We start from the raw sequence: 25164 nt of genomic DNA on the forward strand, positions 1-25164 counted from the left end.
CCGCCATGATCACTTTTTGAGACAAAAGTCTGTCTAATGCTTGAAAGAGAGACTTCTTTTTCTCTGGATCTTTGGGCACGTTTGACCTGAGGAGATGGGAATTCTCGGAACTCTAGTTTGTAACCTAGAGTTATTGTGGAGACCACCCATCTGTCTCGAAACTCTTCCTGAGAACTGCAGAAGTCTTCCCCCCACTCGAGCGAGCGGGGGCGCCCCTTCATAAAGAGGCTTTAGTGTTCTGTCTTGTAGGTTTCCTCCCCCAGGACTTCTTTTGTCCCTGGGGTTGACCCTGAGGTTTACCTCTTGAACTGGATGGTGGAGGCCATCACGACTGCCAGGAGGCTGATGCCCCTGGCCCTGGAGAAGGAGCTCATTTAAATGAGGGATGTTTACTTCTTGTCTTAACTGGTAAAAGGGTAGTTTTCCCACTTGATATTTTTTGGATATATTTGTCCAAATCATCCCCAAACAGCCTTTCACTGCGGAAAGGAAAACCAGCTAGGAGTTTTTTGCATGGTTCTACGCATATGCACCAAGCCAAGCGTAAGGCAAGAGGTCTGAAGAATAGAATCTCTGAACACTTCAATTGCAAAACACAAAGCCCCTGGCAGCTAAATCCTGGGCCTGCTGTTCAGGGAAAACCTTGGAGCACCTGTTTCAAGTGATCTCTCAAGGATTGACATACCCCAATTGCCGCCACTGCAGGTTGAGCTATTGAACCTGCCAAAGAAAAAAAGTTTTTCAACAGGAATTCCAATTTTTTTATCGGTTGGATCCCTAAGCATTTGTGCGTTGTCAACCGGACAAGTCAAACTTTTATTTACAGAGGATATGGCAGCGTCAATTGCTGGTATACCCCACATCTTAGTGAATTTTTCCTCCATAGCATAAAGTGTTGAAAACTTTTTAGGAGGGAAAAAATGCTTATCTGGGCTTTTCAACTGACTCAGTTAAGGGTAGCTTAAATGTGGAGCGGACCATTTCAGTAAGAGATTGCACCAGCAATTTCTCAGCTTGTGAAGCTGAAGAAGGTCCTTTATCACTTGATCCCTCGGAAAAGGAGTCATTAGCCTCTTCACGGTCCCCTGAGGGGAATTCATCTTTCCCCTCCCACTGTTCCTCTGTTTGAGGGTCCTGGGTGGTATAATGGGACCTAATGTGTTTTCTCCCACTCTGGGAAGATGCAATTAAAACTGCTAACCTTTCCTCCAATCCAATCATGGCTGAGGAGAAAACCTCCTCAGTAATATAGACAGGGTCTGAAATGTCGGAAGCAGTTGCAACCCCTGACGAACCCAATGGCTAACTCAGACCAGCCTCCCTAGGCCTTTCAGGGGGGATGGTGTTGAAGAGGGAGGGTCCTCAGAGCCTGAGGGTGATCCCTTTGAGCCCTTGTTTTTTGGGGGATTTGTACCTCCCCTTCTGACCATAGTGCTAAGCACAAATGCAGAAATACTGCCAAAAATGCATCCACTGCTGAGCAAATAGTCCAGCAACTACTATTAATGCCCAGCCTGATGCTAAGTAAACGTGCTTTGGGAATGCCTGTGTTACCAACACTCACATGCCCCCATCTGCTCTGTGTCCCTCCGTCAGCTGAATGCACCTGCAAAAGGTGCACCCATAGCCTACACAGCCCCCCCGTTTGTGGACGCCTGAGACACGTCAATGCCCGCTAAGCCCTGCCCCCTTCCTCCGACTTCCCAATGCGCCCCCCCCCCACACTTTTTTCAAAAAAGATTGTTTTCTCGTGCGAGCGGGCCTCTGATCCAACCGGATTGGCATGTGGGGGGAGGGTGGGGTGGAGGAGAGCCGATGGAAGGAGGACCACCGTGCTATGGCGGTGGCAGCGGGAGCGGCGCGGCATACCGCCGACTGGTCCGTGCTTCCTCTGCCTCCTGGTGAGAGAAGAAATACTCCTGTCCAGGAGGGGGATGTTTAAAAGAAAAGCCCCCCTTCCAACATCTTACCTGAGGCTTGGGACTGGAGGAAGCCTGCAGCTTGTACTGACACAGAGCGAGACTGACAAGCATGGAACAGGTACATGCTCTTGACAGCCCCCGGTGGCGTCTTTAGGCATGACAACATTTACTTAGAGGAGAAAACCCATAAGAATTAAAAAATTCCGGCAGGGTTCTGTGGTAAACCAAACAGACCCAATCTTCACCCCTTATGGTGGGCTCCGTTAAATAACCTTCAAGGACCGGGGCCCCTTTTTATCGGGGGTTCCACACCCTTGGACCCGTAAAGCAGCCCACCAGGAAATATGGCTGAAAAAACCAAAGCACTGGATCCCAGGGTCCAGCGCTCTAAAAAGAGAAGCGTTACAGGCAAAACCTTGTTTTTTCCGACACGAGGCCCAAGTACCATTCAATTTGGCCTAAAAAGACACTTTGAATGGATCCGGCTGCATGGCTTGCCCAAGTAAGGATTATTCCAGCGGAGCTCAGCACAGCACATCTTTACTCGTGACCAACACCTAAGACACTGGCAAAAAAACTGAGGTACTCCTGGTAAGGGGAGGGGTTATATAGGGAGTTAAACCTCCTGTCTAGGGTGTGCCAGTGTCCATCACCTAAAAGGTGCCTATATAACCCATACAGTAATTACTGTGACTCTGTGTTTGGGGTCGTTTTCATGTTGGAATACTGCCCTGCAGCCCAGTCTCCGAAGGGAGGGGATCATGCTCTGCTTCAGTATGTCACAGTACATGTTGGCATTCATGGTTCCCTCAATGAACTGTAGCTCCCCAGTGCCGGCAGCACTCATGCAGCCCCAGACCATGACACTCCCACCACCATGCTTGACTGTAGGCAAGACACACTTGTCTTTGTACTCCTCACCTGGTTGCCGCCACACACGCTTGACACCATCTGAACCAAATAAGTTTATCTTGGTCTCATCAGACCACAGGACATGGTTCCAGTAATCCATGTCCTTATTCTGCTTGTCTTCAGCAAACTGCGGGCTTTCTTGTGCATCATCTTTAGAAGAGGCTTCCTTCTGGGACAACAGCCATGCAGACCAATTTGATGCAGTGTGCGACGTATGGTCTGAGCACTGACAGGCTGACCCCCCCACCTCTTCAACCTCTGCAATGCTGGCAGCACTCATTTGTCCATTTCCCAAAGACAACCTTTGGATATGATGCTGAGCATGTGCACTCAACTTCTTTGGTTGACCATGGCAAGGCCTGTTCTGAGTGGAACCTGTCCTGTTAAACCGCTGTATGGTCTTGGCCACCGTGCTGCAGCTCAGTTTTAGGGTCTCGGGCAATCTTCTTATAGCCTAGGCCATCCTTTTGTAGAGCAACAATTCTTTTTTTCAGATCCTCAGAGAGTTCTTTGACATGAGGTGGCATGTTGAACTTCCAGTGACCAGTATAAGAGAGTGAGAGCGATAACACCAAATTTAACACACATGCTCCCCATTCACACTTGAGACCTTGTAACACTAACGAGTCACATGACATCGGGGAGGGAAAATGGCTACTTGGGCTCAATTTGGACATTTTCACTTAGGGGTGTACTCACTTTTGTTTTCAGCGGTTTAGACATTAATAGCTGTGTTGAGTTCTTTTTAGGCTCCATGTACACGGGACGCTGAGGCAAAGTCCTCTGAACATTTTTTTTGAAAGCTTGAAACCGGCATTTAGAAACGCCCGTTTAGCCGTGTTTGCATGCCGCGTTTAGCCGCGTTTGCGTCTAGAAGCGTTTAGTTTTTTGCTTTTTTTTTTTTTTTTTTCCCACTTCAGCGAAAATTTTTCTGAGAGACATTATTTCAACTTTATATGTCAAACTTTATCTCTTCTCATTTTTCACATCATTGTGGATTGTTTCCGTCACATCTTTATTGTTTTTCCCTTCTAGGATATTATTTAATAATTTTAAAAATCGACGACAAAACGCCTCCTATAAATATGAACCCACTATTATCTTATTCTCTCTCAGTCCCTCTTATTTCCCCCCACCCCCCCCTCCCCCTCCCCTGTGTTTGGTCCGTTCCTTTATGTTATTTATTTATCCACTTGGCTCTGCACCTATTCTTTCTTTTATCTTATCTAAATAAATGTCTGAGACTTTGTATTTTTTCCAACTTTCCCATCTACTATTATCCCTTTTCTCTCCTCCTTCCATTTTGTAGTGATAATCTATTTCCTTTAGCCAGTTTCTAATATCTGGTTTTCCACTTTTTAGCCAATTCTTGGAAATTAAGGCCTTGGCCGCATTCAGGAGGTTAGGTACTATTGATTTTCTATATTGTTTCTTAGGTTTATTATAGATATGGAAGAGGCAAGTCCAGATGTTTTGTTCTAGTTCTTCTTCAGTTATTTCTTTTATGTTATTTAACACTTCCTTCCAGTACTCCATTATTATTGGGCCTTCCCACCATATGTGTATGATCGTTGCTATTTGGCCACATTTTCTCCAACACAAAGAGGTTTTGTCTTGATGAAATCTGTGTATTCTTACTGGGGTCATATACCATCTTGATACTAGTTTATAATTCATTTCAATAGTCTTCATGTCCCAGGCCTTATTATATCCCATTTCTATCATTTTTTCCACTTTTTGGTTATCTATTTTTATATTCATTTCTTTTTCCCATTGATTTATGTATTCTGGTCTTTCTTGTGCTTCCAAATCTGTCAGTGTACTATAAATTTTTGATGTTCCGTTTTTCAATGGTATTTCATTGCTACATAGCTTTTCCAGTGCGGTTAATTTCGTTTCGTCTCTCAGTGGGTGTGGTATTGTGCTTACTAAGTGCCTTAGTTGATTGTAATTCCATTCATTCATCTTCCATCCATTCCTTTCCTCTATTTCTACTCGTGTTCTTATTTTGCCATTTCTAGTGATATCTTTCAATTGTGGGTTACGTATTCCTTGAATTCCAAATATTTCCTTCCCAGGGGTGAAGAAATTCGATCCTGTGAGTGCTAATAGTGGTGAATTATATTTCCATTCATTCTTTAAGTGAATGGTGTCCCAAATTTTAAATACATTTTTTGTTATTTCGTGTGCGTCAGTGTCCAATGTTCTATATTTCCGTGGAATCCAAATATTCTTATGTAATGTGACTCCGCTTATTATGTTTTCCATTTCCACCCATTTTTTTTCATTTTTCTCATTTGTCCACTCTAACATTCGTGTTAAAACTATGGCTTTATAGTACCTACTTATATCTGGAGCGGCCAGACCTCCGTGCTCCTTTTTCCTTGTAATCAGCGTGTATTTGATTCTTGGTTTTTTATTAAACCATATGTATTTTAACAAAATTGTTTTAATTATTTTAAAAAAGCTCTGCGGGATCTTTACTGGTAACATCTGTAATCTGTAATTTATTTTGGGTAGTATCATCATCTTGAACATATTTATTCTTCCAATCCATGAAAGTGGCTGTATTCTTAACTTTTTCATTTCTTCTTTGACCTCATTGATCAATGGGATAAAATTTGCCTGGTAAATTTTTTCGACTCTAGGAGTTATTTTAATTCCAAGGTAATTTAGTTCTTTTACCCACGTAAATGGGAATTCTTTTTGTAAAAACTGAACTTCCTTTTTCTCTAATCCTATGTTTAATATTTCCGTTTTTATTGGATTAATTTTGAAGTTTGACAGTTCTCCGTATTTTTTTATTTCTTTCAATATGTTTTGGAGTGACACTCTTGGGTTGGATACGTACATCAAGATGTCGTCCGCGTAAGCTGCGATCTTATGCTCTTTTCCTCCTAGTCTCGCTCCTTCTACCTGTTTGTTATTGCGGAGTGTTGCTAATAATGGTTCTAAAGCCAATACGTATAATAGTGGAGACAGTGGACAGCCTTGCCGTGTTCCGTTCTGCATCTTAATTTTTGGAGAGAGTCTACCGTTTACTTTTACGACTGCTGTCGGGCCATTATACAAATTTGTTATCCACTTCATCATTTTTGTCCCGATACCCAAGTGCCGCAATGTATCCATCATGAAACCCCAGTCTACCCTGTCGAATGCTTTTTCTGCATCCAATGACAGGAATAGAACTGGGGTCTCATTCTGCACCTTCTTGTGCAACATCAGTAATGATTTTAGGCTGTTGTCCCGCCCCTCTCTCCCCGGGACAAAACCAGTCTGGTCCGGGTTGATCCACTGTGGGATTAGTTTTTTTATCCTAGTGGCCAGGATCTTGGAGTACAGCTTCGTATCAGCGTTTAATAGGGCTATTGGCCTGTAGCTTGAGCAGTTAACTTTGTCTTTCCCTTCTTTTGGTAGTATTGTAATATGAGCTAGTAGCGATTCACTTCTTATTTCTTCATCTTCCCCTAAGGAATTCATATATTCTAATAGTTTTGGAGTCAGCTGTTCTTCAAATTTTTTATAGTATTTGACCGTGAACCCGTCTGGTCCTGGACTTTTTCCTACGGGAGTTTCCTTTAATGCCAGTTTTAACTCTTCTTGCGTAATATTTTTTTCCAATTCTTCTAGTTGGTCTATTTTTATTTTTGGTAAATTTGCTTTTTTTAGATATTCTTGTATCCTCTTTGTTCTTGTATTCGCTTCTTTCCAACTTTCCTGTCCTTTTATTGCATATAGGGAGCTGAAGTATTTTTGAAATGTTATCGCTATATCTGTAGTTTTATTTACCACTTCTCCTTTTTCATTTTTGATCTTCTCAATGTAATTCAAAGACTTCTTTTTTTTTACCAAATTTGCTAGGTATTTTCCTGGTTTGTTACCCCATTTGTATTTTTCTTGTACTACTCTGTTGTACTCCTTCCTTTCTTCTTGTTCCATCCAGTCTTTTAATTGCTCTCTCTTTTGAGATAATAGGCCGAAGATTTTGTTGTTTACTTGATTTTTGTGTTTTCGTTCCAATTCATAAATTTCTTTAATTATTTGTTGCATGTTTGTTTTCCTTTCCTGTTTTTTTCTTGCCCCTATGGCTATTAATTTGCCCCTAATAACAGATTTATGCGCCTCCCATATAGTTGCTTTCGATACCTCTGGTGTATCGTTTTCCTCAAAATATCTTTTAATTTCTTCTATGATACTTTTTTCGGTCTCGCTGTCTTCTAATAAAGTTTCGTTGATTCTCCATGGACCCCTTTCAAAGACTTCTCCTTTTATTTTCATTCTCAACGTTACTGGGCTGTGATCTGAGGCGGTTATTATACCTATTTTTGTTTCTTCTATTTCTTCCAAGTTTCTATGTTCGACCATGATGTAATCCAATCTGGAGTAACTTTTGTGTACTGTTGAGTAGAATGTGTAGTCCTTTGTGCTGGGGTGCTGAATTCTCCAAGGATCTATTAGTTGCTGTTCATATAGTGTTCTTTTTAATTTCTTTAGTTGTTTTACCTCTTTGTCCCTTACTATTGAGGTGCTGTCCATTTTGTTATCCATGCTGAAGTTGAAGTCTCCGGCTAGTATAAATTTTCCTTGTTTGAATTCCATTAGTATTTTAATGATATCTATCAAATATTTTTTAGGGTTCTTATTAGGACAATAGACATTAGCCAATGTATATTTTACCCCTTGTATAGTTCCTGTAATAAAAAGATATCGACCCTCCGGATCTATTTTCCTTTGATCTATTAGAAAACGTACATTTTTCCCTAAACCGATGGCTACTCCTTTGGCCCTTCTTATTGGCGAGTCTCCTTGATACCATGTTGGTATGTTTCTTGAATAAATTTTGGTATTTGAGTTTTGGGTTATATGCGTCTCCTGTAGGAAAATTATTTCTGCTTTACTTTTTTCTAGTTCTCGGAGAATGATGTTTCTCTTCCCTGGGGAATTTAGTCCTCGGACATTATAGATTATTTTTATGCTGTTTACGTTTTCCATTCTTGTGCCTTTTCTTCCCCGCCCGTCCTCCGGCCCTCCCCCCCACCCGGTCCTCTTAGAAGGCCGGGTGGAGGGGACACCCAGCGGACGCACGGGGTCTCCTCATCTCTTGTCTCAAAATAGGTGCGCCTATGTAACCACTCATGTGGATCAGACCTTTCCCTCCCCTCCCTCCTTCCCTCCCTTTTCCCTCCTCCCACCCTCCCCCTCCCTTTTTTCTGATATTTCTAGTTTGTTGCAAAAGTCCGGAATCTCCTCCACATATCTTAGCCTCGCACTTATTCCGTTTTTCCTTGCTATTAGACATGCTGGAAAACCCCAGTTGTATTGAATTTCTTGCTCCCGGAGGATTCCTAATAGTGGTTTTAATGTCCGTCGTCTTTTCAACGTTTCTTGAGACAAATCTTGAAATATTTGTAATTTACCTTCCGCAAACTCTATTTGTGTTTTCCTCTTTAGGTTTATCCAGATCTGTTTTTTTTTTCTTCCCATTTTTCGAAGCGTACTATTACATCTCTAGGTGTTTCCCTTGAGAACCTTTGAGGTTTTTCTACTCGAAAGACACTTTCTATTCCTATTATGTTGGTTGCATCCTTTCCCAAGATTTGGTTGAAGAGATTGTTCATTTTTTCTATTAGGTTTTCTGCTTGTTCTGTTTCCGGTAACCCGCGTATTCTCAAGTTTTTCTTTTTATCTCTATTTTCTTGCTCTTCTATTTTATATGATTGTTCCTGTTGTTCCCGTTTTAGTTTCTTTATTTCCTCTTCCAGTTCCTTTATGTTTTTTGATGTAGGTCTACTTTGATCTCTACTTCTTCCACTCTGTTTAACATATATCCCATGTCTTTATGGAGTGTTGATATCTCTGCTTTTAGGGAATTCTCTAGTGCCGCGAACATTTTTTCCATATCCTGTTTTGTTGGCAACTGTGGCCCTTGTTGTCCTTCCTCCTTTCCTCTGTCTTCCTCTCCCATTTCTGGCTCCATTCTGGGTTCTGAGAGGTGGCTGGTTTCTGTTTGTACTTTATACTGGCCTTTTTTATCCTTGTTGTCCTTCTCTTTTGTATCTATTTGTCTGCCCTTTGAACCCACTTGTTTCTCTCCTTCTCCGATTCCTTGCTGTATATACCTGTTCATAGGGCCTGGACTTGGGCCTAGGCTGGTCCTAGGTGATTTGGGTATTGCTCCCGCACTTCTTGTTGTTTTCCCCTTCATGTTTGTTTCTATGGCTGGATTTATAGGATCTTCGAAGCTGCCTTCCAGAATACCCCTTGGTTGGGGTCTCTTAATGATGAAAAAATCTCCCAGCCTTCTTAAATTGACTTATTTTTACTAATATTTCTTTTGTTCCGTTCTCATACCCACCATCCTCCCCACAATCCAATAATAGAGATAATTAATGAGATATGAGTAGTCTCCGTTTCCCAGAAGTTATGTTACTACCTTAAGTACATTAAGCATTCCTTGGTGCTGTTCAATTGTTTAAACCATAGTATTAAGTCCCCATGCACACGGACATCTCTACAGCTGCTTTTCTAAGCCCTTTCTGCAGCTCAAAAAGGCCTGTCTACGTTAGTCTATGGCTTCATGCCCACCTAGGTGTCTCTGAGCTGCAAGTGGCATAGGCGTTCCTAAGCTGCAAAAAAAAAAAAAAAAAAAACCCAGGCCCAATGGGTTCTGAGAGACGTTTTTCAGCTGCAAAAACGCTCCAACGCTAAAAAACGCTCAAAAACGCCCAAAAACATCATTCTCCAACGTCCTCCAGCGTCTTTGATCCATTGAAGAAAAAAAAAAAAAAACGCTCAAAAACGCTATTGCAAAAACGCTGCAAAAAGCTGAAAAAAGTTAAAAAAAGTCACTGCAAAGACACCGGCGTCTTCACAGCGCTTTTCTAACAGCCCGTGTGCATGAGGGCCCAGGTGCTCAGCAAAATAATTCAAATGTTTTAGCGATATAATGCAATCTAATTCAAGTATTCAGCAAGATGATTTATATATTCAGCAGTATAGTTTCAGTATGAGCTTATATGTTCCACATTTTTGTTACTATGAAATTTCTTCTTATTCTATAGTTTGTACTATCAAGCCTATAGTTAGTACCATTTGCAAAAAAAAAAACAAAAAAACAAAAAAATCACAAGAAAGGGAGATACTGCAGCAGCAGCAGCAGCAAGCAGGTGGGGGCTGGGAGACAACTCTTCCGTTGGCTTGTCTCTCTTTCACCTTCTCCTTCTCTTCTCCCCTGTTCCCCCCCCCTGTTTTTATTGTTTTTCTTAGCTCACTTGATTCAACTTTTTCAGCTCTTTCGCCTTCATTTACTTTCATTTACTTTCACTTTTCATTCCATTTTATTTCATTTTATTTCAATGTGTTCTTTCCCTTTCCCTTTCTTTTGTTCTATTACTTTTCCTTTGCTTGTTCACTTCAAAAAAACAATTGCAATAGAAAAAAGCCAAAAGAGGGAAAAAAAAAAAAAAAAAAAACGCTCAAAAACGCTATTGCAAAAACGCTGAAAAAAGTTAAAAAAAGTCACTGCAAAGACACTGGCGTTTTCACAACGTTCTCCCAACAGCCCGTGTACATGAGGGCCCAGGTGCTCAGCAAGATAATTCAAATGTTTTAGCGATATAATGTAATCTAATTCAAGTGTTCAGCAAGATGATTTATATATTCAGCAGTATAGTTCCAGTATGAGCTTATATGTTCCACATTTTTGTTACTATGAAATTTCTTATTCTATAGTTTGTACTATCAAGCCTATAGTTAGTACCATTTGCAAAAAACAAAAACAAAAACCAAAAACAAAAAAAAAAAAAAAAAAAAAAATCACAAGAAAGGGAGATACTGCAGCAGCAGCAAACAGGTGTGGGCTGGGAGACAACTCTTCCGTTGGCTTGTCTCTCTTTCACCTTCTCCTTCTCTTCTCCCCTGTTCCCCCCCCTGTTTTTATTATTTTTCTTAGCTCACTTGATTCTACTTTTTCAGCTCTTTCGCCTTTTACTTTCATTTACTTTCGCTTTTCATTCCATTTTATTTCAATGTGTTCTTTCCCTTTCCCTTTCTTTTGTTCTATTACTTTTCCTTTGCTTGTTCACTTCAAGACAATTGCAATAGAAAAAAGCCAAAAGAGGAAAAAAAAAAAAAAATACGGTACTTATCTTTTAGTTGTTGTTGAAGTTGGGATACAAAGGGACGCTCACTACTGCTTGCTGCTGCTCTCTGATGCTGCGAACGCTCAGGTGCTGTCTCTGATGTTATCAATCTGCCCAGGTCTGTCTGACCCGCTGAAGTCGCAGCTGTTCTCCGCTCTCAGCTCTTCAGTGTCCGCTGCTGCTGCTCCTTGCTCCGCTCACCCACCTTCCTGGCTCTCTCCTCCGAAATTCCCCGGTGCACTTCAGCTGGTTCCTCCGCTCTCCGCGGCCGGCAACACCGCTGGGGACTTGAAACAGCCCCCAGCAGCGCACCGTTTTCCCTGCTGCCGTCGCTTCTGAAGCGCTCCGATCTCTGCGGTTTTCCAGTTCTCCTAACCCCCCGTCCTCGATGAGCCTTCTAGCCCATCCGACTACGGAGGGGTGGGGGGGGGATGCAGGCAGACGCAGGTACAAACTTCCTCTGGCTTACACCGCAAGACAGCTCAGAGAGTGATGAGCAGGGGGGGGCGGGGCGGGGAGGGAAGCTACCTACACCTTCTCATCAGGCCGATCATTCCTCTCAGCTGCAGGGAGAGGGTTCTCAGGATCCTCACGCCGTGCACAGAGCCATTACCAGGCTCCTCCCTCCTGAAAGGACCCCTAGAAGCGTTTAGTAATGATAATATCATAAGACCCTCCCCAAGCTCAAAAAAAGGTTTTACTTAACTATTTCAGCTATTTTGTGAGACCAGAGTGAATAGCAGCAGCAGAGAGAGCAGCAGTGTCCTTGTATTTGTCCCCATTTCTGTGCTTTTTTTCTACAATGGATCCCATAATGAGCATATGTGAGGAAATGCTCCTGATGTTGCTCTTGATGAGGCTAGAACGACGGCAAAAATTGCATGCGAGGACCAGAGTTCGTCGCTACTGGACCCATCCATTGATCACGCAGCGCATGTCAGTAGGATATTTTACCAACATGTACATACAGCTGCGTGCCTACCCCGATACATTTTTTAATTTTACACGCATGTCCAATGCCTCATTTGACATTCTACTAGAAAAAGTTCAGCCCAGTCTGACAGGCTTGGACATGAACATGAGGAAGAGTGTGCCACCAGAGGAACGTGTGTTGGTGGCTATCAAATTTCATGAAACTATGTTTGATCACATCGGTGGTCAGGCTCAATGGTGGGGTCATCTTTTTCATATCTATCTATCACAACATATGGGTCAAATTACAATTATACTTTGTAAAACAACATTGCTAGTGGTGTATTGGATTGGATCAAGGGCTATATATACCACCACTTTATTAGTTTTTCTCTCCCCCTGTCTTCCACCACGTTTCCCTCCAATTGCCTAACCATCACCCGTAGAAACTTTCGCAACTTCAACTCCTCTCTCCTCTATTCTGCTACTGACCACCTCTATGACAAAATCTCTCCCCTGTCCTGCCCCAACCAAGCCACGTCCCTCTACAATAAATCCCTGTCCTCCACCCAGGACAAGCTCGCTTCCCTCACTACACGCAGAAGCAGACCCCGACCCCTACAACCCTGGCAAACAGATGACACTAAATTTTTCAAAAAACCTAGTCGCGCTCTTGAGCGTCTGTGGCACAAGACTAAGTCTCTCAAAGAGTTCAACCAATACAAATCTGTCCTCCAAAAATACTATTCTTTCCTCAACACTGCCAAGCAAACCTATTTTACAACTCTTATTAACACCTTCTCATTCAGTCCCGTAAACTCTTCTCCACCTTCAACTCTCTACTTCGTCCTCCACCGCCTCCACCCACTGACTCGCTCACTGCACAGGAGATCACTAATCACTTCAAAAACAAGATTGATACAATCCGTGATGAAATCTCCACTCTACAGGTATCTCCCCCAGCTAAGACCCCATGTCAACAGGTACAACCGACACTCCCCTTTTTCAAATCTGCTACTACAGACGAAGTTGCTAAACTCCTTTCTATCGCCCACCTAACCACCTGTCCCCTGGACCCTATTCCCTCTCAAATGCTGCGGTCGCCCTCTGACTCCATCCTACACTCTCTAACCCACATCTTCAATCTCTCCCTCAGCTCTGGCACCTTCCCCAATGCTCTAAAACATGCACTGGTCACCCCCATACTTAAAAAGCCGTCCTTGGACCCTACCAACCTTAAAGTGGGGTTCCACCCAAAAAAACAAAACTACATGAAAAATCCTAAAAAAAAATACAAAAAAAATTTGGATATTTTTTTTTTTTTTACCTCTAAATGCCTGTTGCTAGGGGGTCCCTCGTAGTCTGCCTCTTCCAGTGCCTGGGCTGGTGACATCACTTCCCCCTCGGCACAGGAAGGGCTCAGCTCTGCTCCCTCCCTGCTGTCAATCATCTGGGACCCATTACAGGTCCCAGGTGACTAAGCGGCCAATCACGGCGCGCAGCACCGCTCGCACATGCGCAGTAGGTGCCAGGCTGTGAAGTCACAGCCCGGCGCCCACAGTTGCAATGCCGGCGCCGCTGAGCGGAGGGGGAGACGAGCGGGGCTTCGATCCCCCGCATCGCTGGACCCTGGGACAGGTAAGTGTCCAATTAAAAGTCAGCAGCTGCAGTATTTGTAGCTGCTGACTTTTATTGATTTTTTTTTTTTGACTGGAACTCCTCTTTAACAACCTACGCCCTATCTCCTTGCTCCCCTTTTCCTCTAAACTCTTTGAATGCCTGATTTACAACCAACTGAGTGATCATCTCATTAAGAACAACCTTCTTGATCCCCTTCAATCGGGATTTCGCCCTCAACACTCTACAGAAACTGCTCTTCTAAAACTCACAAACGACCTACTAACTGCAAAAACCAACGGACACTATTCTGTACTCCTACTTCTGGACCTTTCAGCTGCCTTTGACACGGTTGACCACCCCCTCCTCAAAAAAAACTTTACTCCCTTGGTCTTAGTGACTGTGCTCTTCAGTGGCTCTCATCCTACCTATCCCAACGCACCTTCAGTGTCACTTACTTACAATTCTACTTCCTCCACTCCTCTTCCCTTTTCCGTCGGGGTCCCCCAAGGTTCTGTTCTTGGACCTCTTTTATTTTCAATCTACACCTCTACCCTGGGTCAGCTGATAGCCTCTCATGGCTTTCAATATCATTTCTACGCTGACGACACACAAATCTATTTCCCCACCCCTCAACTCACCCCATCAGTCTCCTCACGCATGACTAACTTACTAACCGACATATCTGTATGGATGTCACACTACTTCCTCAAACTCAACTTGTCCAAAACCGAGCTTATAATATTTCCACCCCCACGTGCCTCTTCCCCTGACTTGTCTGTCAAGAGCAATGGCACAACCATCCACCCGTCCCCACATGTCAGGGTGCTAGGTGTTATCCTGGACTCTGAACTCTCCTTTCGACCCCACATCCAATCACTTTCCAAAGCTTGCCGCCTCAACCTCCGCAACATCTCTAAACCATGTCCCTTTCTAACCAATAAAACCACAAAGCTCCTGATTCACTCCCTGGTTATCTATCGCCTCAACTACTGCAACTCCCTTCTCATTGGCTTACCTTTAAATAGACTATCCCCCTTCAGTCCATCATGAATGCTGCTGCCAGACTCATCCACCTTACAAACCGCTCAGTGTCTGCTACCCCTGTCTGCCAATCCCTCCATTGGCTGCCACTCGCCCAACGAATTAAATTCAAAATACTAACAATAAGTTACAAAGCCACCCACAACTCTGCGCCCAGTTACATCACTAGCCTAGTCTCAAAATACCAACCTAATCGCCGTCTCAATTCCTCCCAAGACCTCCTGCTCTCTAGCTCCCTCATCACCTCCCATATCCGCCTCCAGAACTTCTCCCGAGCCTCGCCCATACTCTGGAATTCCCTACCCCAATCTGTCAGACTGTCTCCAAATTTATCCACCTTTAGGCGATCCCTGAAAACTTTCCTCTTCAGAGAAGCCTATCCTGCCTCCATCTAACAACTGCACTGTTTTCTCCATTAGCTCATCCCCCACAGCTGTTACCCTCTTGTATAACTTGACCCTCCCTCCTAGATTGTAAGCTCTAACGAGCAGGGCCCTCTGATTCCTCCTGTATTGAATTGTATTGTAATTGTACTGTCTGCCCTCATGTTGTAAAGCGCTGCGTAAACTGTTGGCGCTATATAAATCCTGTATAATAATAATAATACAAATATATGGTCTATGAATCTTTGCAAGTAATTACCAGTTTTTAAACTTTTTTTTTTATGTTTTCTCATCGTTTTCCATAATTTTTTAGTGTTTTAATGTCCAAAAAATTGGGCACCTTTAAAAACGCTTCTAAACGAAAACGCGACTAAACGCCGGTAACGCGTTTGGCGTCTGAAACGGGGAAATCTTCAGCGTCTGAACTCATTTTTTTGCCTTCAAAGAAAGGCTGTTAAACGCAACTGCCTAAAAACTACTGTAAACGAAACTGTGTACATGGTCACATAAGATAACATTGAATGAGTTCAGAGGCAGTTGAAAAAAGCATCCAATTGCCTCTGAACGTGCGTTTAGCAGCAGCAGTGTACATGGGGCCTTAGGGGACAGCAAATTTACACTATTATACAAGCTATACACTCACTACTTTACATTGTAGCAAAGTGCCCTGTCACATGAAAATTAGTCTCTTTATGGTTAGTGCCAGCCAGGGATTGAAAATTTACCCCATTGTTGGGTAAGACTATGTTACTTCCTAAATAGGAGATTTGGAGGTAATGGAAAGGGATTCTGTGTGTGGAAAACTGAAGGGGCTTCTTTCAGGCCCTGTCTAATGCGTTCTACAATTATTTATTCTAAAACTTCATCTTTAGAATAAGGCCTTCAGTTAAACATTAACATCTTGCTTTTGTTTTGTAGGTGACCCGGAACCGAATTCAGTCACTTCATGACTATGGTATATCTCTCCTTGACCAAACTAAAGGACTTGTACAGGAAAATATCATCTATGAAGGGAAATCTGGTCAAAACATTTTGCAGCAGATGTCCAACAATGAAGACTGCATTGTCCAACACAACAAACTACTCACCTTTAGGAAAAAGTTAGTATATAAGAATATTGTATGTATATGAAAGTATATAAAAAAAAAAGTATGAAATATTTTATAAATAAGTATAAAATCATGTCTATAAAGTATTGAACCAATCATGTTTTTGCATATATTCTTTATAGGTAGTTAAGAGTACCTTATACAACTATATTTAATTATAATTTTTACTTATATAGCACTTTTCATTCTGTGGGCTCAGAGGGGAGTTTATTAAAACTGGAGCAGACAGAATCTGGAGCAGCTGTGCATGGCAACCAATCAGCTTCTGTCTGCAGCTTGTTCAATTCTGGCTGCTCCAGTTTTGATAAATTCCCCTCAAAGTGGTTTATCTACTGTTGGGGTAGATGGTGAGGTAATCATCTTGGTCATGCTCGGTAGAATATCATGCTAGGGTAATTTTTTTTTCTTTTAGACAGGCCAAAAAATATTTCATCATATCTTTGGAATGTAGGCCGAAACCCACATAAGCAGAACATGCGAACTCCATGCAGATTGTGTCGTGACTGAGACTCAAACCAAAGGCCCCAGTGCTGTAAGGCAAAAGCACTAACCACTAAGCCACTGTGGTTATGAATTTTAACCCCTTCTTGCATAGGATAATTTTCAGCTTTCAGTGCTGCCGCACTTTAAATGACAATTGCACGGTCATGCAACACTGTACCCATATGAAATTATCTTTTTTTGAGACAGAGCTTTCTTTTGGTGGTATTTAATCAGCACAGGGTTTCTTATTTTTTTGCTAAACAGACTAAAAACAGACAGAAAATGTTGAAAAAGAAAAAAAATTTTCTTTTAGTTTCTGTTATAAAATTTTGCAAATAAGTAATTTTTCTTCACTGATGTGCAATGATGAGGCGGCACTGTTTTCAACACCTGCGTGAAAGAGCCCATAAATTTTACTTAAAGCAGAGTTTCACCTAAAGATAGAACTTCCGCTTATTTGGTCCCCCCTCAGGTGTCACATTTGGCACCTTTCAGGGGGGGGAGCAGATACCTGTCTAATACAGGTATTTTCTCCCACTTCCGGCGATAGAGCGTCGCAGAATCCGCAGCGATCTACGCCATGTCCAGCCCCTCCTCCGTCCCCCCGCTGTCTTCTGGGAGACACACAGGTCCCAGAAGACAGCAGGGACCAGTCAGGATGCGCACCGTGACTCGCGCATGCACAGTAGGGAACCACTTCCTGATTCCCTTACTAAAGATGCTGGCGTCTCCACCCGGGAGCCAAGGGACAGGTCGGCTTCGGGTGAGGACATCGCAGGCGCCCTGGACAGGTAAGTGTCCTTATTTTAAAAGTCAGCAGCTGCAGTATTTGTAGCTGCTGACTTTTAAAAACAATAAAAAATTTTGGCGGAACTCTGCTTTAACACCACCTCCAAACCCATAGGTTACATTTTATACTATCTGTGTAGCAAAATAAGTTTGGCGCAGCTTGTCTTAGATATGTCTTTCATTTTTCATTTAATTCTTTAGTTAGAAGAATTGGGATAAGAGATTGCACATAACAAAGTATACATATATAAATGAAGGCATTGTATTGAAATATAATACAACAGCTGATAAATCTTACACTATAAAGTGATAGGCAAAACAAATAACACATTAGTTTCTTTCCTCTGCCTGAAATTTTTTACATTTTATTTGGTTTTTAAGTATTAATGGGATTTAGATTCTCTCTTTTTGTGTTTTGAATGAGGGATAGCCCCGTGCTACCTAGAGCTACCATTGTATAGTTTTTCACTATAATTAATGACTGTTGTTACACATGGAAAATGTTTTATTGCAGGTCAGATGTTACATGGAAACTGGAGAACCCACCAGCAAGACCATACATTGAAGGGTGTACAAGAGGAGTCTCTAGCACACAAAGCAGTCAGAGGGTTAACACTGTCACCACCAGGATTGCAGCAAGAGTGGAAGGACGTTGTCACAACAATGGCAGCATCTTCTGTACGATCCTTTGACTATAGAGCAATATTGACCTTGTTGTTTTATCTGGATTCTGAAATACATTCCACAGGGAGTCATTTTGGCAACAAGCAATGGTCTAGGCCAGCCAGCCTCTCTACCAGGGTGCTTTGGAAAAATACCTAAAGATGTCCCAAAATTGCCCAAAAAATGTCAACAAGCCAGCAGGTAGATTAAGCCTGCCTTTTTTGTTACACAAAGTCACTGGTTTTTATTGTGCAGCATTACCACCATGCAGGCCAGCCCCTAGCATCCTAATGAGCACATCGGGCACCTGCACAGCATCCTTGTGTTTGCCAGTCTCCATCATCACTGGGGTCATTTTAGCTGCATGAGGGAGAGAAACTTAGGGAGGAGAGAAAAGCCAAAATACTAGTCAGTACTAGTATATAAAGGTAAATTAACGTTGTAAAAATAAATCACCTCTAATGCTGTGTGCCCTAGGTGTGTGGATGCCACTGCATTATGTAAAACTAAGTTTAGTTTGTACATTTAATAATGGGGTGACTTGAGATTGTATATCATTTTAAAGGGTGCCTTGAATGAAAAATTTGAGAAAAACACTAGAGCATACACAGGTCACCTAAAGGAAAATCATACTGAACTAAATATAGGAGCTGCCATTGCCGATTTCCTCCTAAAAATGCTACTTGCTGGACTGTCTCTGGCTTCAGTACTTTTGAGTCACTGACCCGGCATAAGCATGACCGCATGTTGTAAAGACAGAACTTCTGATCTGCATATTTTATTTGGGTCAGTGGTTATTGAAGATATTAGATCAGCATGACAGCCAGGCAATTAGCATTTTCAAAAATAAATGTGCGCAGTGGCAGCCTCCACATTTTCTGAGTACAGGTTTCTTTAAATCCTGTTTTTCATTAAAATATTTCATTATTGATTTAATATGTTAACCAGTGCTACTGCATTTCTTTTAACCTCACACAATGACAGAAGAATCCTGGCAGGCTAGGCTTCTTTGCCAAGGGGATCTTTAAATATAATAAACTAGACGTTAGCCAGTACTAAGGACAATACATTTCATATGATGTTTTTATACCATTTTACTGATGTTTCCTATGTATAGTAAACAAAAAAAATTGATTGTCCGATATATCTTCCTCTAGTATGGCAGTGCAAGCATGATGCAACGTTATTTATATGACCTTACCTTTAACTCTTAGAAATCTCTTAAAAGTAGTAGGTTTAATAATACTTTTTTTTTTGCTGAACACATTGCACAATAAAATAAACATTCCCCAGTAAACTATTTAATAAAAATTCTTACCCTAGCACCTGCAGTTTACAACATTTAGTGCTGCTGGCTCCTGAAACTCTCAGTGCTGCTTCCATGATCTTCCAGCCTGCACAGGACAGCGCAGTCTGAGTCAGTCTGTTAGCTGGGAGGGGGAAGAAGATATAGGCAGGGGAGTGACTTGCCATCCTAGACTTTGGGGCTTTGTGTTTGGTTGCCTCAAAGGATGCTAAAAGAGAAAGGAACCATCCTGAAACAAGAAACTGGGGCAGTGGTCATGGCATCAGCCTTAACAGGAACTTTGGGCAAGGATTAAAAGATGAAGAAGCTGCATATTCAGTAAGTAATTGAATAAGCTGAGAGCGAAGCTCATAAATGCAGAATGTTTACAGTAGGATATTCTAAAATACTTTGCTAAAATGGCTGTCTCCATTGTGATCTATGTGCCATAAATTCTATGTGTATACATATAAGGAACAATCATCCATTTTACCATACCACAATTCCTGCTGTATAAACTGGTCAGCCTACTTGTCATACCATTAAAATACATACCCCAAACCTTATACAACTTTTTACGCAGCCCTTTTAACGTATACAGTGCCTTGAAAAACTATTTGAACCCCTTGAAAATTTTCCACATTTTGTCATGTTGCAACCAAAAACGTAAATGTATTTTATTGGGATTTTATGTGATAGACCAACACTTAGTGTCACATAATTGTGAAGTGGAAGGAAAATGATAAATGGCTCTCAAAATGTTTTAGAAATAAATATGTGAAAAGTGTGGCGTGCATTTGTATTTGTAGAACCCCCCTTGTTGGTCTATCACATAAAATCCCAATAAAATACATTTATGTTTTTGGTTGTAATGTGACAAAATGTGGAAGATTTCAAGGGGTATGAATACTTTTTCAAGGCACTGTAGGTGTAGCTATAATGCAGTATTTATAGACATGTTCTCATGTTACGATAGTTTGAAATAACAAAGTTTTAGTTACAAAGCATCTTAGACCTTGTTCATTTGGACTTCAGCTTGTATAAGCGCAAAATCTACTGCAAGCTTTTACAGAGCATTTTCAAAGCTTTCAGGCAGGTTTGTTATAGCTTAAAAAAAATAAATTTTTATATTCTGTTTGAGAATGTTAAGGGCTTGGTTTACCTTTGGAACATGTTCCAGCATCTGCAGCCTCTCCCCTGAACCCCTCCAAACCTCTCTGTGACAGGAGGCGGGGATCCTCTTCCTGCACCCACTGTCACAATTTGAAAACAGCTCTGCCCACATAGACGTGTCAATTATTTACAGTTTCCTGTGAATGAATGCTTACAAGTACCATCAACCATTGGGGCTGACGGTTTGTAGTTTTCTTTTACAAAGGAGTTTATTGACAGATCTAGACAAATCGTACATCCAGAATGCAACAAAACATTTTGTTAAACACAAAAAAAGGAAAATAAGCAAATAACGTAGTCATAATAAATACTATAAGACCATATACTGCATTCAAATCTCAGATATAACAGTATTATGATCGGAATACTAAAGCTTATTCATCCTGAGAGGTTACAGTTAAAACATTTAAAGTCAGCAGCTACAAATACTGTAGCTGCTGACTTTTACTATTAGACCCCTTTCACACTGGAGTTGTTTTTCAGGAGCTTTAGCGCTAAAAATAGCACCTGTAAAGCGCCTGAAAAAAGCCTCATCTCCAATCCCAGTGTGAAAGCCCGAGTGTGACATGATCCCGTGGAGAAATTTGCTGTCTCAGGTTCCACTCAGACTGTTGAGAGACTATTAGATCCCTTCATGGTAATGCTCGTTTGACCATCCTGTTGGTTCAGGGGGTCATTGTCCTAAGGTGAACGGCCATCTGTGTGTATGGTGGAGGTGCTGCACATTATATGACTCCTGCGGATTTACTCTAGAGACACCACATTGCATTTTTTTTTTTTTTACCTGCAAAATATATATTTTTTTAATGTGAATGTATACTTTAAAGAGGTTTTAAAGTCAAAAGGTTTTTTATCTTAATGCATTAAAATAATAAACCTTCTTTGTGCTGCAGCCTCCCTCATACCTGAGTCGTATCTTGATCCAGCGATGTTGTACGAGAGTCTCAGCTGTCCGGGACTCTCCCTCCTCATTGGCTGAATGGACACACAGAGCAGCGGCTTGGGTGCTCCTATAGCAGGCAGCTTTCTGTGGGGGCACTCGGCAAGAGGAAGGGGCCAGGAGCACCGGTGAGGGACCCGAGAAGAGGAGGATTTGGGCTGCCCACTACACAGAGCAGGTAAGTACAATAAAGGAAAAAAGTATTTGATCCCCTGCTGATTTTGTATGTTTGCCCACTGACAAAGAAATAGTCAGTCTATAATTTTAAGTTGTAGGTTTATTTTAACAGTGAGAGAAAGAATAACAACAAAAAATCCAGAAAAACACATTTCAAAAAAATTATAAATCGATTTGCATTTTAATGAGTGAAATAAGTATTTGACCCCTTGCAAAGCATGACTTAGTACTTGGTGGCAAAACTCTTGTTTGCAATCGGAGAGGTCAGACGTTTCTTGTAGTTGGCCACCAGGTTTGCACACATTGCAGGAGGAATTTTGTCCCACTCTTCTTTGTAGATCCTCTCCAAGTCATTAAGGTTTCGAGGCTGACGTTTGGTAACTCGAACCTTCAGCTCCCTCCACTTATTTTCTATTGGATTAAGGTCTGGAGACTGGCTAGGCCACTCCAGGACCTTAATGTGCTTCTTTTTGAGCCACTCCTTTGTTGCTTTGGCTGTATGTTTTGGGTCATTGTCATGCTGGAATACCCATCCACGACCCATTTTCAATGCCCTGGCTGAGGTAAGGAGGTTCTCACCTAAGATTTGACAGTACAAGGCCCAGTCCCTTTAGCAGAAAAACACCCCTAAAGCATAATGTTTACACCTCCATGTTTGACAGTGGGGATGGTGTTCTTGGGGTCATAGGCAGCATTCCTCCTCCAAACACGGCGAGTTGAGTTGATGCCAAGGAGCTCGATTTTGGTCTCATCTGACCACAACACTTTCACCCAGTTCTCCTCTAAATCATTCAGATGTTCATTAGCAAACTTCAGACGGGCCTGTACATGTGCTTTCTTGAGCAGGGGGACCTTGCGGGTACTGCAGGATTTCAATCCTTCACAGCATAGTGTGTTACCAATTGTTTTCTTATTGACTATGGTATCAGCTGCCTTAAGATCATTGACAAGATTCTCCCGTGTAGTTCTGGGTTGATTCCTCACTGTTCTCATGATCATTGAAACACCACGAGGTGAGATCTTGCATGGAACCCCAGACGAAAGGAGAATGACAGTTTTTTTGTGTCTCTTCCATTTACAAATAATCGCACAAACTGTTGTCACCCTCTCACCAAGCTTCTTGGAGATGGTCTTGTAGCCCATTCCAGCCTTGTGTAGGTCATGTCCCTGACATCCTTGGACAGCTCATGGTGGAGAGATAGGAATCGGATTGCTTCTGTGGACAGGTGCCTTTTATACAGGTAACAAACTAAGATTAGGAGCACTTCCTTTAAGAGAGTGTTCCTAATCTCAGCTCGTCACCTGTATAGAAGACACCTGGGAGCCAAAAATCTTGCTGATTGATAGGGGATCAAATACTTATTTCACTCATTAAAATGCAAATCAATTTATGACTTTTGTTATTCTGTCTCTCACTGTTAAAATAAACCTACCATTAAAATTATAGACTGATCATTTCTTTGTCAGTGAGCAAATGTACAAAATCAGCAGGGGATCAAATACCTTTTCCCCTCACTGTATAACATGTTTGTTATTTTCAAACAAAAAAAGAAAAACGAGACTTTAGTATCACTTATTATTAATGATAGGAGTGCTGAATGCAACTTTAAATCAAGCTGCTAGCAGACTTCAGCAGGTTTTCAACAAGCTTTAAATAGTGCCAAAATGTACTATTGCATGTTAGCAGTTTGTTTAAAGTGACACTCATATAGATCTGTGTTTACCATCCTCAAACTTGATCTGAAGCTGGAAGAAAGCTTTGCATATGCTTTGTAAACTCTTGCTGTACACACTGCTATATTGTGTGTACAGCTGATGCCCATGTGAACAAGGTCTTAAAATCAAATGGGAAATTTGTCATTGGGTGGAATATTTGTGATTAAACTAATCCAGGCCTTTGGAATTATTATTTGGGATTTCAGTGTATACTTAAGCTGGCCAAAGACGGTTCAAATCTCGGCCAGTTCAGCAGGAACTGGCTCAGATTTAATCCATGTATGGGCAGGCTGAATGTACCCAAGTTAATTGATTGATCAACTTGGGTACAACCAGTCTGTCAGATTTTACATGCAATTATTGCGGTTATAGCCGCTTGCAATAATCACTGTGTCCCCCTGCCGGGAGAACACAATGGCTCCGCAGGAAAGATTCAAGCGAATCTAGCATTTTTCTTTCCTGCAACTGCCGGCCTGTCAGTTTTCATTTTAGGAATCATGTCCATCATTGTATTTTCTTCTTCCCTTTGAGAGCTATCCCTCAGTTAAGGTGCATATATAGTCCATTAAATGTGGATACGAACTACTGGGCTAAACAAAGTTTACAGAATCCAGCCTATCACTAGAGACCGTAAAGCATGAGGTGCAAAGTGCCACAGTAATATCACAAATGAAATTATGTATTTCCTACCCCCAACCACGATATGGATGTCTTTATAAATTTGTACACTTAAAGTATATTTCATCTGTTAACAAGCATATTATGAACATAATGCAGAATAGGGTCTTTGTGCTTTAACTGTAATGTGTATATGTTAAGCATAATGTGTGGAAACATTCAATAAAGTGTGATTTTTGCTAACAAGCCTCTATTTTAATGTAAGTATATTTTGTGTAATATGATAAATGTCAGTCCATGTTAATGAAAAAAAAATATTCATAGCAACATTTTTATCATCCACTTAAAAATTTCAAACAGAATTATGAGCATTTTTGTTTTTCATGGAAAGCTAGCATAAATGTTTGCAGGCAAATTAAAGGCTTTTCGTTTACATCACATACCAAATTCCAAAATAATTTTAATACAGTAATGAGGAAATATTCCCGTTCTTTGATTTTACAACAGTTTGGTAGTCCTTGGCTGTAATAATCATGAACTGTAAATTTCCACAAGGCATAAAGAGCAAGCTATATAGGACTTATGCACTGTAAACTTGCAATTAAACATTCCGGCTGGCTATACACATGTATTAAGCTTTAGCCTTTTTTGCTTTCCTATATAGAACATTACAATTATGCAGAAATCTGCATCGGACATGTACATCGTATGAATATCATTTTGCTATGTTCTTTTTTTATCAGTAGGTTTGTGAAAACTGTATATATGAGATAAACTAATACAATAAAGATATATTTTATATGCTTTGTTATTGTTTCCATTTTTGAGATAGATAAATGTTGGATGTGTGTGAATTCATCTGTATAGTGGGGGGTCACATATTTTATGCTATAATAGGGAAATGCTTATGTCACAATTTACATTGGCCCAATGACTGTTGAGCACACCTGTGATGCCTGATTAACACCACCTAACCAAACAAGACTCGGATCCTGAAGCTTTCATATGCCTTTCCAAGTCATGCAAACCCTATCATTTAGAAAGTCCTAAAAATAATCACTAGTCCTTTGCCTCTCACGCTCCTCCAATTAAGGATCGCAGCATTTTTTTATTTCAGGTGAAGTTTGGAATGGTGAGATCTTTGGTCAGATTTTAACTGCCATCTGTGACCCCACAGTCTAGCTTCCAACTTCATTTCCCGTGTGGTTATCAAGACAGGAAGTGAGAGTAATTTCTCCAACCAAGGCAGAGAAAGTGTTTTTTATACCTTTTAGTAGAGC

The 25164-nt window shown here is 41.4% G+C and overlaps 1 protein-coding gene across 1 annotated transcript in view; it reads left to right on the forward strand.

The window, feature by feature from the left end:
• The window catches only part of FBXO10 (F-box protein 10), a 180210-nt gene extending 155522 nt beyond the window's left edge, over window positions 1–24688 (forward strand). The window contains exons 11-12 of the mRNA XM_073591559.1: window positions 15850–16031; window positions 17827–24688. Of these exons, the coding sequence (XP_073447660.1) occupies window positions 15850–16031; window positions 17827–18004 (360 nt within the window). The 3' untranslated portion in view covers window positions 18005–24688. The remainder of the gene's footprint in view (window positions 1–15849; window positions 16032–17826) is intronic.
• The last annotated feature ends 476 nt before the right edge of the window (window positions 24689–25164 follow it).

The sequence above is a fragment of the Aquarana catesbeiana genome, linkage group LG01 (assembly GCF_042186555.1).
Source record: "Aquarana catesbeiana isolate 2022-GZ linkage group LG01, ASM4218655v1, whole genome shotgun sequence".
Taxonomy (NCBI): domain Eukaryota; kingdom Metazoa; phylum Chordata; class Amphibia; order Anura; family Ranidae; genus Aquarana; species Aquarana catesbeiana.